Source organism: Coenobita brevimanus, chromosome 30 (genome assembly GCF_032717465.1).
Source record: "Coenobita brevimanus isolate Jiangsu-jjx chromosome 30, ASM3271746v2, whole genome shotgun sequence".
Taxonomy (NCBI): Eukaryota; Metazoa; Arthropoda; class Malacostraca; order Decapoda; family Coenobitidae; genus Coenobita; species Coenobita brevimanus.
Window position 1 is genome coordinate 184,272 of NC_136983.1, and position 19,732 is coordinate 204,003.

General features: G+C 40.6%; 2 protein-coding genes across 2 annotated transcripts in view; one reads left to right on the plus strand and one right to left on the minus strand.

Annotated features, from left to right (window-relative positions):
• Positions 1-2,700: 2,700 nt before the first annotated feature.
• On the minus strand, positions 2,701-5,474 carry Bet3 (blocked early in transport 3). The gene is made up of 4 exons (XM_080268903.1): positions 5,424-5,474; positions 4,397-4,591; positions 3,703-3,885; positions 2,701-3,177 (listed from the first exon to the last, which is right to left on the minus strand). The coding sequence occupies exons 1-4, from the start codon at positions 5,463-5,465 to the stop codon at positions 3,058-3,060; spliced, it is 540 nt and encodes a 179-aa protein (XP_080125029.1). The 5' UTR covers positions 5,466-5,474; the 3' UTR covers positions 2,701-3,057.
• Positions 5,475-9,804: 4,330 nt separating this feature from the next.
• The window catches only part of SamDC (S-adenosylmethionine decarboxylase), a 36,632-nt gene continuing 26,704 nt past the window's right edge, over positions 9,805-19,732 (plus strand). The window contains exon 1 of the mRNA XM_080268841.1: positions 9,805-9,938. Within this exon, the coding sequence (XP_080124967.1) occupies positions 9,805-9,938 (134 nt within the window). The remainder of the gene's footprint in view (positions 9,939-19,732) is intronic.

Below are 19,732 nucleotides of genomic sequence, written 5' to 3' on the forward strand. Positions count from 1 at the left end.
CTGCTGTGGAAAGGATGGAGAATCTTGGCATAATCTTACCGCAAAAGGGTGAATATCTTGGCCATGTTAGGGTGAAAAGAGTACGAAAACTCGGAGTTGAAGGCAGAATTACACTACTATGCAAACTGTTTTTGTAGCACATGTACTGTGTTGGGCACTGTACAGTATATATGGCTAGGGGTGTATTCTGAGTGGCCTTGGAGATGTCTTAACACCTCTTTAGTGGTTTATTCTGCATGTTACACACCAGTATCCTTTTGCTTCTCCATCCAGTCATTGTCCAGGCCCCCCTCCCCCCCAGTCAGGAGCATAGGAGCCCACACCCAGGCTACTTAGTCCTACCTTTAAGGTTGCACTACATTGGGTGAGTGGATGGTTGTACTCTACCCTCGATATATAATTACGGAAGTAAAATATGTTGTTATTGAAATTATATAAGTAACACAGTAGAACAGCAAGGTGTGCTATAAGTAACACAGTAGAACATGAGGGTGTAATATGCAGAATGAGTAGATAAAGAACAGGTGCAAAGAAACCTCATATGCCACTTAGAATAGGACCCTTAGTGCTGTGTAGGCTTTTTTTCTAATCTGTACTTTTATTGTTAAAGTTCTCAGTTGGGAATATATTTTTTGATTTATTATTGTATGCTTGAAAATATTGCATTGTTAATAAAAGTATAATATTGACTTTGTTGTTATTTTGGGATGTATAAGAGACAGTCACCAGTACATTCTCTCAGTGATTTGATTATTTTATTTTATTTTTTTTCAGAGTGACTGCTATTGGCAACACAAGGAAATAAAGAGGTCTGGATGATGATGTGGATGATGATGATGATGTAGTGCAGGGGTAATATTATGGGATTATACTATCACTATTAAAACATCAAAGCAATAATTACTATTTATTATAACAAAATTTTTCAGAAAACACAATTCTAAATACTGGGGTAAAACATTATTAGGATACACAGTGTCTAATATTATTGTATTTCTGTTACCTCTAAACAACTTCATTCAGCATAGGAGAGGATTTTCAAACTGGAGTGATCAAATCTATCTGTCTAAGCTATCTACTGTATAGTCAGACATCTTAATCCCATAAGGGGTGGCCACAAACAAATCGCATCCGTATCACCCTGTCCTCTGCCATTTCACTGCCCCCCCTAAAGTTACACTACCCTCTCTCACATACTCTCCCAGTTAGTCTCTCGATCCTTTCCACATGACCAAGCCACCTCAGTGTATTTCTCCTAATGCTTTCTGTCACATCCACATCACATACAGCAAACATTACTTCCTGCAGTATAACTATACCTTCCACACACTAAAACTGTCTTGAGGTAACAAGATACTAACATGGTAACTACTACTTAAGGAGAGGAATGTTGAACTTGATTCATGACAAATGTTCAGTGAATAATAAACATCACTTTATTATCTAACATAAAACACATATATACACTCAAAGATCATAAACACCTACTGGTATATAGTAATGTTAATCCCTTTCATACAATATCATTCAGTATATATTTTACTCTGCTTACCCCAGGTGATTGTATTCAGCTTTGGAGACTCTTCATAGTTGTGGATGGTAACTTGGTGGACTGCAGACTGAAGCTGTCCTGCTGCAGTCCACCATTCTCCTTTTTGGGTGCAGGAGCAAGATGAAGAGTGTTTATACAGTCAGGTAGTGGAGCTGCTCAGTTATATCAGTGCCACCACATGAAGGCTTCCCTCTCCAGCACTACCCTCATAGTGAAAAGGTTAGGCTCTTCCTAAATTGGCTGAAGTTATCTAGTAGTACAGTACTATACAGCCTCCCAAATCTACTAGCTATTCAGTTTCCAAAATCACTTTCCAAGATTTTTGTTTTTTTCATGTCACACAATCAATGCATACTTAAAGACAAAGTTTATTTGTGAACAAGTAGAAGATAACAACATATGATATACTGTATTACTCTTACAAGGTACTGCAGGCTATTTTTTTTTTTTTTTTCATGATTATATGTTATCATTATGATTATACTTTCCAAATTATTCCACTTTCCATCAGGCCTTTGGACCCATGCATTTTGAATTTGAGAATTTGTAGTATTGCATATTCAGAATGGAGAGAGAGAGAGAAAAAAAAAATAGTGATTACAGATGAGGATATTGTGCAAAAATTTAAAAACAAATTCTTAACACTTCCTCAGTACACAGTCATACTCTTGTTAACCATGGGCATTCCCCAGCACCTCTCTTATCTTTATATTTCTGTTATTTTACCTGTGTGAACTGTATTCTTATGCCATACTCAGATGGTAAAAAAGGCCATGATGATGAAAGATACAAGATACTGGGACTAGAGATACCAGGAACATATCCACAGTAGCCATACAAGGGAATATTGTGGTGTACATTAATTCAGTATTTTTTTGTACAACATATTAAAAAGATAATACCTGCTAGCGACACTTGACAACTTCAGCGTTTATGGTAGTTTTGGGATACACACACAGGCTTAGGATGGTCCTTTGTGCTGTACTGATACACTACATTACCTACACTGCCGTCATACAGTTTTTTATATCTGGTGGTCTAATGAGCTGAGATGTTCTAACTGGATGTGGCTCCTTGGGGTCTACATCTGAGGGATGGTTGGGCTTTACGTTCATACAATGCTGCTTAGAAGAAAGAACAGTAATGCTGCTTAGAAGAAAGTGATGGGTCATTCTCACTGCAAATGTCTGGGTCTTAGGTTCCTGGTGTGACATTAGAGGGCTGGATGATGATGAAAAGCATGATTATACTTAATAATAATGTGTTCTTTATTCTACACTGTAACAGTACAAGATATATAAATAACAATGTCGTAGATACGGCATCAGCCTGCCTCATATCCCCTTGGAGACACAAGGGCCTTGAGCCAAGGCTTACAAGAGACTATTACAATAAAAAATACAAAATAAGCCACTAGGAAAGAAGTGCTATGGAATCTCTCAAGGTCAAAAGTATACATTCAGTCAGCCAACACATAAAACAAGTCCAACTTTCACCCTGGTACTTCAGTCTTCTCCCGCTGGTATGGCGTCCTCTAACCTCTTGACGTACTTCACTCTGATCTCGGTCATGCTGTCACCCTTCAGTTGATCCGCTATGAACCAGGCCATCACCTCATGCTGCACCTGTGTGCACAGAAATGTATCACTTATAAAGGCTCAAACATGTTTGCATGCATCAGCCTTGGTCACCTAATGCCAGCACGCCATGCTGCTCAATCTTTGGCAGCCTCTCCATTAAGTCTCTTATCCCTGAAGTCACACTGTATGACCTCATCCCAGGTCTTTTTCAGTCTGCCTCTCACAACCCTACCCTCGATGTTCACACACTTTTCACTTTGTGCACACATGTACACGTTTGTAATTTTTATATGACCATTGTTTCATGAAAATATTCAAAGAGCTTGAATGCTCAAACAGTTGTATGTCCTAACTTTTCACTGGTAATATTTTGGATAAAGTCTGTTAAATTACTCATTTTAAAAATAGACCATACTTATACGACGATATCTGTTCGTTAATACTTGAACCACAATTGTTGTCGAGAGATAAGTACCAATAATATGAATACATCTCCATTACTTAAAGGGGTCAAACTGAAGTATGAAAGAGGAGACAGCTTGGAGACTAAAATACAAACACTGTGCTCACCATCTCACAGGCCCCTCTTATAACTCCAGCCAGTATGTTGGAGTAGCGGAGGCCAAGGCAATGGTCAGGCAGCTCCACAAACTCCGCCAGAGGGTTACTGTCCAATACCACAGAGAATTCATCTCCCCCAGGACTCCAACTGCCTATACTGGGTAACACTCCAAGGTATAGCTTGAAGGCTTGCTGAAAAAAAAGAGGAGAAACTAATGACGTACAAAGTCATGGACATCATCATCTGGTCCTCCTTTCCCATCCTATGGCAGGGTGAGAATTATAAGTACAGAGAGGAACAGTACATATATATTGTTTTTAATGCAAGAAGGAACCAAAGGGTAGAATCCTGCAAGATTGTTCTCTCCATGAAAAAACAAGATAACAGAGAGCCCAATTCTAGATCAGTTCATTTCAACATGCTGTGACACACTGCATGTAAAAGACTGGAGGTCATAGGCAGTACGAAATACAGACAGGAAGACAGTTCCAGAGTTATCCTGTTGCATATGTAAAGGACTGGGAGTAATGGTTAACTTGCATTAGAGAGCTGGACATAAAAGGGATGAGAGTTTGCTGCTGGATGGATGCTACACACCTGCTGCATTGGTGGAGGGATGCAAGCAGACAGTTCAAAGGAGCAGTAACCAGTGAAGTGGCAATAGGAAGCTAATGACAAAGTACCATTCAAGTGAAACGCTACCTGTATTTTATCTGCTGTATCCCTGAGGTCATAACATCGTCCTGGGTTGGCACGAGCCAAGAAATCCTCAATTAAGCGCATACCAATATTGTAGCCCATCCGCTCCAACTGCCGGTTCACGTCATCCACATTCTCATAGTCCTTCAACAGCTGAGCCACCAGCGAGCCGTACGTCAGGGTGAACAGCTCCCCACTCTGGATATAAATAAAAACCATTACTATTTTTCATCACCATCATCAACATTCTCACAGTCCCTCGACAACTGGGCGACCAGGGATCCATATATCTGGGCGAGCAGCTCCTCACTCGGCAGAAAATATATCATCATCATCATCATACGTTATGTAAGTTTATTACCAATAATGTTAATTATATTACCTTTAATTCCTTTTAATTTATTTCTACCATCTTGTGACATAATGCAGGCATTTATTATTATATTTGATACACCATTATATTTTTTTTCTGTGTTACGTGATTAAATACAGCATGGAATAATGGAGAAAAGGCGTCATCTTAACCACTTCTGTATAATTATATGGAAAAAAGTGCCCCTATGTCACTGTAACTTCCACTTTACAACTTGGCAGAACAATTGATCGATATATTAGACAAGCAACTATTATTTCCACTTTAGGTGTTTAGTAATTGCCTGTAATAATGGCGGAAAAGTGCCATACTAACGCCTTCAAAAATTTACCCCTTTTTCTCGGCCTTTCATGAGGCACGCCCCTTGACCATTTTAATTGCATTTTACAGTTTTCTGGAGCTTTTCAGTTCTATATAATGCAAGCAGTTCTTATATCCATGCAAAATGATTAATGATACCTAGAAATAATAGATAATACACCCATACTGACCAGTTTCTTAGGGCCAATTGTTCTTGATAACGCCCCTTGGCTATTTTATTTTGGTATTTCACACCTTCCTGTAGCTATTCACACATAAATTAGACAACCTACTATTATTCCCATGCCAGGTGAATAATAACTGCTAGAAATAATGAACAGTAAATGAAATACAAACCACTTTTTTAGGATCAGTTGCTCTCATACTCTGACGTGACATCTTTCCTCGAACAGCTGGGAAGACAATAACTAACGGTTGAAGAATCCGGTTTCGGTTCAGGAATATCTCTAATTTTCTTTTTTATTTCTTTATTATTATAATGTTATTGTTCACAATCGAACGAGGTGTACATATTAAACTGAACTACCCTTGGTAAAGTATTGATTAAGGCGAATTAGTTGAGTATGGCGATCTCTCTCTCTCTCTCTCTCTCTCTCTCTCTCTCCTTTATTGTGTCCTATAATATCCGTCTTTTCATTGTAGGTGTGGGTGCCCATCATCCATTCACTTGAGACAGTGCTATCTCCCAAGGATCGTCTATTATCCTTGCGCCTTCAGGTGACTCTACACTGTGTGGCAAGATGCATGTTTTCTCGGAGCCCAGGAACCCATTGATGACGTTGGGTGGTAACCATATAACCAAATGAACGCCAAGTGGTTAGTGGATTGAGGCGCTGCAGGTGGACGTGGCATTTAAGACTACATTTAAGGTATGATTGAGAATTATTTATTATTCCTCACATAATACCGCTCAGGGGAGAGAGAGTCAGGTCAGACATAGATCTGCTACTGGTACCATGTACTCCAGTACTACCTGATTCATGAGTTCGTATTCTCATCGGTTGAGGAAGAAGCTCCCAAGCACCTCTTCCTTAGCGATCTAAGGGTACGGCTGGTTAATATCAATGTGTATGTTATTTAGGCTGAGTATGGTGGTATTAGAATTATTTAGTGTCAGAAATGGGTAGCCAGGAGTAACAGTCAAAATAAATCACATGGGAAGAGATGTTAGGGAGCTTCATTAGCCGACGAGAATGCCGGTCATCGAGTCGTCGGTCTTTTACCCCCGACGGGGTAGGTAAGAATGCGTCTCCTTGGTTACTAGTCGATTTTTCCCCCGTGAAGGAACTGGATTATACGAAAAAGATGTTATATGATACTCAATGAACCGTAGGAATGAGTCTCCTTGATTACTAGTCGATTTGTTTTCACCTGACCACTCGTAGCACCTTTTCCCTAGCTATTTATTTCGCATATTACAGCCTAAAATTTTCCTGTATTATTTTTTTTCCACAATTTGAATCAGTAACGTGCAATTAGAGAATAATGAGGTGTTATGTGGAGAGTAAATCGCTACAGGAATGGAGTTAAGATACCTCCAAAACCACCTTAATCTGTCCCAAAATTTCGGCCTTTGGTGGTATATTTCCCGTAGCTCAGTGGCAGGAGAAAAAATTACTACAGCTTTACCTCTTTCCATAGCACTTCTTCGTGACTAACATTGTTTTCTATCTATTGTTACAGCTTAGTATCATTTTTCTTATTCTTTTCCTCCTCCTCCTCCTCCTTCTCTTCTTCCTCCTCTTTCTCCTCCTCCTCCTCCTCCTTCATTTCCTCCTCCTCCTCCTCCTCCTCCTTCTTTCACCATGACTCACATTTTCCTGCCTACTCATTTCCGTTCTTGCTACCTCCTTCAGTTCGTGTTGTGGTGATACGCAACATATTTTCCTTGCCGATTCATTCTGGATATAACAACACAGGATCCTTTTGCATATTATTGATACAACCTATGTCAGAGCTGAAACGATATAAACAGCATACGAGACAATACTAAGGTGTAATATGCAAAGTCAATCGCTAAGGTAAAGGTGTTAGGTAGCTATGTAGTCTTAAAGCTGTCAGGCTCTTATCAGTCACTCATCTAATAGGTAAATATGATGATGATGTGGTGGTGGTGGTGGTGTGGTGGTGGTGGTAGTGGTGGTGGTAAGAAAAGGAGGTAGGATGATGGTGGTGGAGGTGTTGGTGATTTTGATAATGATGAGTATAGTAGTGGTGGTGGTGATGATCATAATTATGCATAAAATAGAAAGCTTTAGTTGAATATTTAATGTTAATGGGTAATATATGATATTGCAATGGAAGAGCTAGAGCTACGGAAATTAGTGGCCTGTCAGCTAGAAACACCCACAATAATCCAGTCAGCGGATCCTGTGACTCACCAGTCTGCATAACAAACTGGATTCCGCTGGAGCAGTGGTGGCACCTTATGTAGCTTCAATCCAGTATACCGTTTTTTCCTATCTTGAGAATACTCTCTCTCTCTCTCTCTCTCTCTCTCTCTCTCTCTCTCTCTCTCTCTCTCTCCTGTACATACACATTACTCGTAATATCAGTTACAGCACATTCTCTCTCTCTCTCTCTCTCTCTCACACACACACACACACACACACACACACACACAATGTGCAGACGAATCACAACAGCCATATCATTCCATCGCCACTGATTCACACGCTTTAGTCATTAGAGAGAGAGAGAGAGAAAGAAAGAAAGAGCGAGAGAGGGGGGAGGGGGAGAATCGAATTTCTTTACTGACAAATGCAGACACTCTCTCTCTCTCTCTCTCTCTCTCTCTCTCTCTCTCTCTCTCTCACACACACACACACACACACACACACACACACACACACACACACACATTGTTATTCTCCATATATTTATTTAATTTACTGCCACGCTTGGCCCAGAATAGCATCCCTTTACAGCTTATTTCACGTAGCACATCTTCGTTACTAGGATCATATTCCAGTATTAGTCTATTGTTACAGCTCAGTGGCAGAAAGACAATGTTACGACTGCACATCCTTTCCATAGCACTTCTTCGTGACTAGGATCATATTCCAGTGTTAATCTCTTGTTACAGCTCGGCATTCAAGATGGAGAGATGACAGTTTTAGGTCAACAGATTATTTTATTCAGATAGAAGCCGTAAGCCTGAATGTTACACACACACACACACACACACACACACACACGATGAAGTACAGGAGCATTGTGGTGTTGATCTGGAAAGCGTTGAGAAATTCTTGAGATGTGGATAGGATGGAGGAATAGAGACTAACCAGAAGTGTGTATTTGTGTGAAGTGGGGGTAGGGAGGGGGAGGGGAAGACCAAGGATGAGATGGATAGATGGGATAGAGAGATATATGAGAGAAGCGGTATGGGATGAAGATTGGGCAGTGTGATGGCAGAGGACAGAGTGACATGGAGGCGCATTCATTCCCATTGAACGTCAGCTATGATTGCTTGGGCTTACGCCATGTAACCCCCTCCCAGTAAATAAATCAATAATAAAAGGAAAAAAAAGGCAAGGTTTGGACGAGGGACTCTAAAGCTATTTCCTAACGCTATCCAGTAAGAAATCCATGAGATTTTTGCAAAATCTTATCAAATGTTATCGATTTTGTCACCTTTTCTAGTGACATTGTGCAAGCGAGAGACGCCTTCACGTGGTGGCATTGATACGACCATTTTATGGTCATACAATTGTCCCTCAGCTCCCTGTTCCCCCGAAAGGAGGATGGTGGGCTGCAAGAGGAGCAGCTAATTCAGCCTGCAGTTTATTGGGTTCACTTTTCAGAAGAACCTACTACCACTATTACTACGGTGCTACTGTCACTGTTACTACTACTGTACTACGTGGAGCGATAGCCAGGCCTACTCCTTGTTTGTTGAGTTTAGCAGTGTTTGTCGATGTGGTTTGGCAACTCTTTAGCTTAGCCTAAAGTTGCCAAGTAACTGGTTTTGGCATCACCAATAGAGGTATTTCCGTCTGTCCTGTGCCAAGTTTTGATTGCCAGCAGCATGAAGCACTAGATATTTTAAAGTTTTATTGATTTTGTAGCCATAATCTGGTACTTTTAACCATATTCAGTGAAGTTTTGTTTGCCTAGCAGCTTTTTAATGAACTTAATTGGCATCCCGACCAGCTGTGGTCAGTAATTTTAGCTCCTTTCTTGCTAGATCTAGAGATTTTTCAGTTGATTTTAGCTGCAGCATGTAAAGGCTAGCTTCAAGAAATCTAGTGATACCCAAGAAATTTTGCTCAGTTTTAGGGAGGTTATAGAGATCATAGCCCCTTTCTAGCCATTTTTGGGTTATTTTTGTGTTTAGCAATGTAGTTTTGTTGCCTTTAGGATTAGCAATATTTGTTGCTTTGGATTGGCAACTTCTGACTCAGTGGAGACAGCGGGGTGCCAATTTAGCGTTGAAATAGCAAGATGTGGAGACTGTCATTTAACAGCAAATTTTAACGTTAAATGAAAAGAAATCTAGCGGTATGAAAGAGATATTAACATTTTTTGAAGTTTTCAATAGTACAGTACTCTTTCTAGGTATATTTGGGTTACTTTTAGGATTTTTTAAAGGCAATATTAGCGGTACTGTCTGCTCTGGATTTGGCAACCCTCGTCGCTCGACAGGACTCCGAAGTCAGATACCCTTCAGCGGCCGGCCGGGGCGGAAGTGTAGATATACCTGTGCTCCCTATTGCCAATGTCCCAATCCTTAGCTACCATGATTTCCGAGAACAACTCTCATTTCTTCGAGGGCGTGGAGAAACTGATGGAAGTGTGGTTTACTAGAAAGGATGGAATGACTTCTAACTGTGATCTCAGGAAAATTCCAAGGTAGGGGGAAGGAATAAGAAAAAAAAAGTGTCTGGTGTCTGGGCCTGTATTGAACTGCGGTGTTGCCACTTGTTCGTTGTTCTCACCCAAGTGAATATGTATTATCGGTAATTTGGCTCCTTGTCTGTGTCTAGTATTGTAGATCGCCCTGTGAAGCGAAGGAATTATACGTGATTTTAGTGGATTTATGATAGTGTTATTTGATGTGAGTATTTATTCGTGTTGTAAGTGTTCTCTGTTCTTCCCAGGTGAATGTGTCATTAATTTATATAATTGTCTATTTAGATAAATCGTCCTGCTTGGATTTTGTACAGCTTTAATGGATTTATTGGTGCTAGTGGCCTGTTGGTGTTGTGTGTTCTTTCCCAAGTATGTTCTGTGTTTTTCGCCAAGTGAATAATTTTCGGAAATCTGTGTATCGGTCAAATAATGTAACTCATCCTCAAAAAAATGATTATTATAATACTGTGGATTTATAGTGTTAGACATTACCGTAAACTACGGTAGTGGTGTTTTATGTTGCCGCAAAGAATTTTTCCCATTAGTTTATGAGTTAATCATATAAATAATCATAGTTTCGAAATAGTTTAAGTAAATCAATAATATTCTGTTTTAGTGGTGTTCTTTAGGTGTTATAAATGTCTTGTGTTCTGCAAGTGAATGATTTTTGTTTATTTGTATAATTGTCTTATTCTAGTAATGTGTAGATCATTATCTTATTTCAAAACTGTATGGCAGCCTTTAAAACAAATGGTATGGTGATTTTTTGGTTAATTTGTAGTGTTGAACAGCCAAGGTTATTCTGATGTTAACCTAACTGATCCTAACTTGCCTAGCTTATACCCTGTTCACCTTAACTAGGCTTAAAATCTGTCTCCATCTTGAATGTTGAACAGTAACAAGAGAGTAATGTTAGAATATGTTGCTAGTCATGAAGAAGTTTTATGGGAAGGAGGTTGAGATGAAGTATTGTGGGATACTGTTTACAAAACCATTACATCAGATTCCTTAGAGATATTAATGTGAATCAGTTTGTTGCACAGTTCTAAGTCAACTTTCTTCTGTAAATTAAAAACAAGCAAGGTATTGTGGGGTCTAATGTGTACAAGTGATGGGGGTTTTGTTTATGATTCATCCATTAAAAAGGATGCATAGTTTTGTCCACTAAAAACTATGCATTTTTGTTTCTCAGTGATGCATTATGGTTATAAGCAGGATGCTTTTGTTTTGATGGTTAATTATGGTTCTGATTCAACCAGAGGGTAGGAAGCAGGTGTGTTGTTTTTTACCAGATATGAAATTATTCAAGATGGACTTCGCCAACAACGTAGGGTAAGATACAAATGACACGTACTGGTATCTTCGTTAGGTTAATGCCTAAAATGGCTTGAAATTAATTAGTTTGATTTCAGAAAAAAAAATTAAGTTGGGGTTAAATGTTTCCAAAGGCCTATCACCACATTGGAGACCCCTCAATATCTCGTTTATTTTTTATTTGCAGAAGAATTGTCACAGAGGTTGACACAGAACTGTTTAACAAATTGATTCATGTACCGTAATTACAGTACTCACTAAGAAGTTGGTGCAAGTTTTGTAAACATTTATCGTATTGTCTTATTCTGCCAATGATTTTCGGAAATAAGCTTCAGAAGGACAAAAATCTTTGCCAAGTTTAAATGAACGAACTTTAGTCAATCAAAATGAACCTTTTACGCAACCTAACCAACTTAACGAAGAGGTGTGACTGTCCGAAACTGAAAAATACTGATTCTGATATACAGTAGTGTCCTGTATATAAAGTATGTGGCATAGATGTGGTAAAGTAGTGAGAAAGAAAGATGTGGTAGTTAATGTTAGTGTGGAGTGGACAAAAGGATCAAGTTTGCTGGATGAACTTTGTAGGTAGCTTGCTGGATGAAGTTGTTAGGGAGCTTGCTGGATGATATTGGTAGGGAGCTTGCTGGATGAAGTTTGTAGGGAGCTTACTGGCTGAAATTGGTAGGGAGCTTGCTGGGTGAATTTGTAGGGAGGGATCCATGACAAAGATTTGGCTTCCATCTACTGTATACCTTGACAGACATTGGATTGGTGTGGATAGGTGTGTTTAGCAGGTGGAGTCAGGATTTCAGGGGCCTGAATTGTAAATGAATGCATATGTGACCCATTTCACAGGTCATGCTGTTGGTTAGTTCTCCTACTATTATATTCTTTCCCTTTCCTACCCTTCTGTGCCCTACCTCACCTTACCTGCAGCTTGGAAAAAGGTACAGGATGATGATGATGATGATGATGATAGTTTTCAGTAACTGAGTTGAATGGTGTAGGGGGGAAGATGGTAGAGAAATGGTGACCTACTTTTGTGAGTTGTTTATTTATTCTTGTTTTTATTATTAGTATTAACATTATATTCATGGGAAGCAGAAGCTACCTATCTAGTGCCAGGTGCATTAATCCTGTGAGGGTTGGCCATAAACAAATTGCCTCCACATCACTCTGTCCTCTGCCATTCGGCTGCTCTCCCTCCAACTTGCACCCGCCCCCCCTTCCCTCATATAGGCTATCTCCATCTCTCCAAGTTATCTCCCCCCCCGATATATCTCCACTCCGTCCTTTCATTTCATCCTTGGTTCCCCTCCCCTTCCACATCACTCACTCACACACGTCTGTATTCTATATTGGCATAAAATTGCCACCACTCTGTCTTGAATACTGAGTTGTATAGATTAATACTAGAATATGATGTAGAACCATAGCATTGTCTTTGTGCCACTGAGTTGTGTGAAACTGGAAATCTGGATGAGGTTAAGGTCAAAGAAATACAATCAGAAGTAGTAGCGAGAGTTTTTATTTTACAGACACACTCAGAGGGTACCAGTGTTGATAAATTTTTGGTTCCAGTAAGTAGTTATGAATATAAATGACTTTTCTTTAATGGTATTTCCTTTGTGACTGTGTCGGAAATGTTAATGTTACTGTAGCACTGCAGTCCCTCCTCTGTGATTGCTGAATCCTAATGATTGATTAAAACCCGAATATGGATACTGGTTATGAAGCAGTCTGTGGGGAGTTTGCAGAATCATGACATCTTAGTTTGCCTTGGAGATTTGTGAAGAAAGCTGTAAAAAGGTGTAAATCAAGGTTATTAATGTGAAAAGAGCACATGTAGCAAATTTTTGTGATGTAAAACATGGAAATATTTGGAATACAGTTGTGGCGTCTGCTAAATATTATCCCAATTTTCTGTAACTTAGAGAGAGAATTATGCATATGTACTGTACCATGCTCTTAATTACAGTTTTTTTTTTTCTTCCTCCTCCTCCTCCTCTTCTCCCTCTCCCTCTCCTCTCTTCTCTCCTCCTTTTGTTTCTTTTCTGGAGGGATGTTTTTGGAGACTTGGGGAAATGCTTCTTTTTTTTTTTTTCCACCCCAGAAAGAAAAAACAGAAGCAGCCCCAAACAAAGCCAAAATAATCTTTACTCATCACTTCTGAGGGCTGGATCTTTGTCATGGTATCTCTCTTTCTCTCTCTCTCTCTCTCTCTCTCTCTCTCTCTCTCAGTTGCTTTCCTACTTTCTCGACTTCCTATCTATCTATCTGTCTATTGCCTGATGCCATACTCCCTTTAGGGGTGGCCATTTGACTCTTTGAGTTATTTGTTTTACAGGAAGGGGCACTAACCCTCCACCAACCCACTTGATGACACGTAGGGAGCACGTAATTGTTTGGTTATATGGTTACCACCCAGCATTGTAAATGCTTTCTTGGCTTACAGGAAACCATTAGGCTTGTCACTCAATATAAAGCCACCTGTAAAGGAAAGAAAAGCAATAGTGAAAATTACTTAATGCCTTTAGAACCAGAATTAGCTAACCCCATCAATCTTCAACTCAATTATTTTAACTATGTATTCTGTCTATTGCCAGACGCCTCAGTCCTGTAAGGGGTGGCCACAAACAAATCGCCTCCATGTCGCTCTGTCCCCTGCCATTTCACTGCCCTCCCCCAGCTTACACTTCCTCTCTCATACACATTATTTTAACAGTCTATAATAAATTGAAATGAGTTACTTGAGAGGAGCATGTGGAGTCACGTGAAGAGACAGAATAGCCAATGAGGAAATGAAGGAGGGGGCGTGTTGTGGATGGGGATGTGATAGAAAAGCGTTAGGAGAAATACATTGAGGTGGTTTGGCCATATTAAGAGGATGGAGAGTGAGATGAACTGGGAGAGCGTATGCAAATGAGGGGGAGAGGAAAGGGGAGACCAAGGATGAGATGGAGGGACGGAGTAGGGATATATGAGAGAGGTGGGTGTAAGCTGGGGGGAGGGCAGTGAAAAGGTAGGGGACAAGTAAACATGGAGGCATTCTGTTTGTGTCCACCCCTTATGGGATTGAGGCTTCTGGCTGTAGATAGATTGATAGATAATGGCTGCAGTTCTCCTTTGAAGGCCAGTATTTTCAGCTTAGTTATCAACCAGAAATGTTCATTGCCCAAGCTGAAAATATTTTTGATAATGACCATTGAGTACAAACTATCTGTCTGTCCATTATCAACCAAAAATGTTAATTGCCTGAGCTGTAAATGTTTTTGATAATGACCATTGAGTACAAACTATCTGTCTGTCCATTATCAACCAAAAATGTTAATTGCCTGAGCTGTCAATGTTTTTGATAATGACCGTTGGGTACAGACTGTCTATCTGTCCATTATCAACCAGAAATGTTAATTGCTCAAGCTGAAAATATTTTTGATAATGACTTGGGTACACACTGTCTATCCGTTCATCTATTGCCAGGCTACTTATTCCCTAGGGTGGCCACAAACATATCACCTTCATGTCACCCTGTCTTCTCCAGTCAGGCTGCTCTCTCTCTCTCTCTCTCTCTCTCTCTCTCTCTCTCTCTCTCTCTCTCTCTCCCCTGGCTCATTGGAAACATGAACCTGCCAGACTCGGTCAAAATATGATCTTTCCACCAGTGTCTGCCACGTATCGGAAGTTCTATTCAGCTGACATCTTCACAAGTTTGGTTTGCCTGAATGGGAGATACAGTACTTGAGTGTGACATAAAGTTGTTCTTGTTGTTTATAATTCCCTGTATCGGCATTCATTTCATTTTTGTTTTGTTTATGAGGGCTCCAGTATACTTGCATGCATTGGCCTTGGTCACCTAATGGCGGCTTTCCTTGCTGCTCGATCTTTGGCAGCCTCCCTATTTGGTCCCATATCCCTGAGGTCACCCAGTTGTCATCCCCCATCTTCTACACGTGCCCAAACCATCTCGGTCTATCCCTCCAAATCACAACCCCAATACATTCATCCCATCCTTCCTCTCAACTCTTCCATCATAACCCCCCCCCCACCCTCCCAGGCCTCACATTCAAGGATGCACCACACATCCACCTAACCTCTCATTCACATTAGTGACAAATTGATACAAATATCTGATATCTATTCCCAGTATTAAAAATCAACAATGGAGAGACAGACTGACAAATGAGGACATGAAGGAGCGTATGAGGACATGAAGGAGTATTGTGGTGTGGATGTGGATGTGACAGAAAGCATGAGGAGAAATACACTGAGGTGGTTTGGCCCTGTGGTGAGGATGGAGATTGAGATACTAACTGAGTGCATTTGACTGAGGTGGAGGGGAGGGAGGGGAGACTGAGGGTGAGATGGAGGGTTGGAGTGCAGAGGTACCGGATATGACAGGGAAGTGTAATTTGATGGAAGGGCAGTGAAATGGCAGGGGACAGGGTGATATGGAGGTGATTTATTTGTGGCCACCGTATATGGGATTGAGGCATCTGGCTAGATTGATAAGTAGTTAGAGAAGAGGTTTTGTGATAGTCCTACAAAATACTACTATCAGTGTTGCACAGGAACTTCCCTGAAAAGCTGTTTGAATGCAGTATAATAATGTGGAGTATTATTATGTGTTTTTACGGGTGTTAATATAGAATTGTTATGATTCATTCCATCAGTCTTGCCAAGCCTTGTTTATCCCAGAACATTATTGGTATTTAGGATGAATACTTCCCAAGTATTTAAGTGTTCTCTAGTGTTTCAAACCATTAGTGCCAGTCATAAAGGTGGGGTCATGCCATGATGTATGTTTTAAAACATGGCCAGTAATAATAAGTCCATTAAGAATCCTGGCCAATGACATTATCTGTCTGGCCATCTATCTAAAGCCAGACACCTTAATCCCGAAAGGGGTGGCCACAAACAAATCACCTCCATGACACCCTGTCCCTGCCATTTCACTGTCCTCCCCCCAACTTCACTGTCCCCTCTCATACACCTCTCTGTTCTATCCCCCCATCTCCTCCTTGGTCTCCCCCACCCTCTCCCCCCTCCACCTCACTCACATACACTCACCTAGCTAATCTCTCACCCTCCTTCCTCTCCACATGACATAATCAAACATAATTACATTTAGCTTTGGTGGGTCCACTCTTTGCTGTGGCATTTATGTTGCTTTCATACTGTATGCTATTCTGTACATGCTTAGATGTCCAAATCCTCCTGGTGAGCCATCAGAGTGCCAAACATTCACCAACATACTCTTTATGCCAATGCTACTATCTTATACTGAGTGCCAAACATTCACCAACATACTCTTTATGCCAATGCTACTATCTTAATACTGATTTGTCCCCATTTCATTGTGTTACACTCACCCATTGTAAAGATCATTTTCTGCCAATTGTACAGTAAAGAAGAAAGTATCGAGCCTCTTACAGCACGTATCATTCTGAAACACGGACGGAGCGTTGTGAAATCTCGAGCACCATATGATTATAGGTGCATATATTGTCCTTGGTAATGACAGTACTGGGACTTGAAATCACATAGTAGATGGTATATTTTTTTAGGCAGTATCCCTATGTGTCAAGTGGGGTTGGTGGAGGATTAGTGTCCCTCCCTGTAAAACAATTAACTCTAAGCCCTTGGCCACCCCATTTGGGATACATGGCGTCTGGCAATGGACGGATGTTAGATTCATGTTGGACGATATTTTTTGATGCAATATCTTAATAGATTCTTGTGTGTCTGCAAAATTCGTTCATTTTCACAACCATCTCCCCCGCTCTGTTTTTTTTTTTTTTTTTAATACATTAGACTGACCCTCTTATCAGAACAGTTCAGTTATTGTTCCACCCAACACCACAGTCTTAATCCCACTGAGTGAGTCGTAGAAGCCTGTGTGTGAAGCTTCCTATACCACTTAATACCAGATTATAGTTTTAGTGAGTCATTGAAGCTTGTGTGTGAAGATTTCTATACCACTTAATACCAGATTATACTTCAAGTGAGTCATAAGAGCCTTTGTGCTGTTTTTATACCACTTAATACCAGGTGATTGTTCAGTGAGTCATAGGAGTTAAGATTTCTATACCACTTAATACCAGATGATTTTAGTGAGTCATAGGAGCCTGTGTGTGTGTGTGTGTGTGTGTGTGTGTGTGTGTGTGTGTGTGTGTGTGTGTGTGTGTGTGTGTGTGTGTGTGATATCTATACCACTTAATACCAGATGAGCCTGAGTGTTAAGTTTTCCACACCACAACACAAGAATGGTATAATTTGGCTGGGTGAGTCATAGGAGCTGGTGTTAATATCCTTTTAAAATAATGGTCTCAGGTAGTGGACTGCTGACTGCTATATGACTTGTGACCCTGTGATAAGGAGTGGCCGATCTGGCATCAAGTGGGGGGAGAGAGAGAGAGAGTCATCCAGCAATAAGTAGTGGATCTGGCATCATATGGAGAGAGAGTGAGTGAGAGAGAGATATTCACCCAGCAATAAGGAGTAGTGGATCTGGCATCATATGGAGAGAGAGAGAGACAGACAGAGCCTTTGACCCTGTGATAAGAGTAGCAGATCAGGCATCATATGGAGAGAGAGAGAGACAGACAGACAGACAGACAGACAGAGCCTTTGACCCTGTGATAAGAGTAGCAGATCAGGCATCATATGGAGAGAGAGAGAGACAGAGAGAGAGAGAGACTGGTTGCAGTTTATTCATTTTAACTTAACCTTTGAGAAATTGAACTAATAGAGGGAGAAGGTGATGATATAGCCAGCAGTTCAATAAAAGGTGATGTTTGGTATGGGGAACTATAATGCCCTCAGGTTTATCAAATACAGTCACGCCTCACTATACAGTGAGATTACATGAAGTGAAGAATCATCACAGAGTAGTTTATGGTATAGCAAGGTTGGTATAACAAGGTTTCAGTGGGGACAGGGAGGGGGCCTGTGACCTAATATATAAAAATTCCCTACCATTTTAGGCATTCCTTCTGCAGCCTAAGTAGCACCACACTTTCCACTAGGGGCAGCATCCTTGCCAGGCATGATTTCCAAGTCACAAGTTTTGGTATTTCACACAAAAAAGTTATCACTTCACTTAATACTATGCACTGCACTATTTGTTAAGCACTTGCACTGTTTGGAGATAATAATGGTGTTTCAGTGGCCTTTCATGCACAAAATGGAACAAAAGGCAGGTGATAACAGGACAAGACACAAGCAGCTGACTGAGAGGCATTGTTCTGGCTAATTCGCAATCATTACGCCATCATTTTTCGGAAAATTGGTTTAACTTTTTGTTAAAGCGATTTATCACATAGCAGACACATGCATAGTGAGGCCTGACTGTAAAATGACTGCATCCTTTCCATAGTACCTCTTTATGACTAGCATCATATTTTAGTGCTAGCCTATTTTTGGAAGTCAACATGGGGAGAGGTATTTTCAAGCCAGGTTACAGTAAAAAGAGTATAGTAGTGTTTGTTGTGTCATGCACAAGGAGTTATTCAGTAGACATAATTAGTAAAGTCAGATTTCATTATTTTGATACTGCGCATTTTAATCTCAAGGAGTTAGGACTTTGAATGTAGAGTTGAGAGGGAGGTTGAGCTTGAATACATTATTACTGTGAAGAGAATGGATAGTTTGGAATGGTATGGGCATGTGGATAGGTTGGAGGATGACAGCTGGGCATGGAGAATGGGAGGTGTGAACGTAGAGGATAGGGTTGCCTTAGCCAGACTGAAAAAGACCTGGGATGAGGTCATAGAGTGTGATTGCAGGGATAAGGGACTGAATAGAGAAGCTGCCAGAGATCAGGCAGTGTGGAGAGCCACCCCTAAGTGACCAAGGCCAGCACGTGCAAGCATGTTCGAGCCTTTATAAATGAATGAACGAGAAAGAGAGAGAAGGAGAGAGATGGTTTAGCCTTATGGAGAATGAGAGATTGGGTTGGAGAATGTATGTGAGGTGGAGAAGGAGACTGACAAAGAGATGGAGGGATGGATTGGAGAGAGATGAATGCAGGTGGTATGAGTTGGAGGGAGGGCAGCCTGATTGTTAAGGACAGCCTGAAGTGGAGGTAATTTATTTGTGGCCTCCCCATCTAGTGATTAAGGCATTTACCTTACATAGGTAGATGCAAACAGTGTATAGATTGTTAGACAAGTTTTTAACTGAAATGCCATTCCTAAGTTGAACAAATAGTTAAAATTGAGTTGAATTGTGTGTACCCAGCACTTAGTATTTAATGTGTGAGTGGTCCAGTTCTGTCATATGAAAACAAACTAATTACTGTATAATGATGCTGCAAGGGAAAGCCCTCCAGCTACGTCAGAGGCAGGAGGGAAAGCCCTCTAGTTACATCAGAGAGAGGGGAGGGGGGGCAGGAGGGAAAGCCCTTTAGCAGGGTCAGAGAGATTATATGTCATCTAAATATTATGAGAGAGAGAGAGTGGGAAAGCCCTTGAGTTACA

Bases quoted from the DNA above. Each gene is read 5' to 3' on its own strand.
- Bet3 (XM_080268903.1), bottom strand. From the start codon at position 5,465: ATGTCACGTCAGAGTATGAGAGCAACTGATCCTAAAAAAGTG. The intron at 3,886-4,396 runs GTAGCGTTTCAC...CTTTTTTTTCAG, and splicing joins ATACAGCAGATAAAATACAG to CAAGCCTTCAAGCTATACCT. The intron at 3,178-3,702 runs GTGAGCACAGTG...CTGTGCACACAG, and splicing joins TAAGAGGGGCCTGTGAGATG to GTGCAGCATGAGGTGATGGC.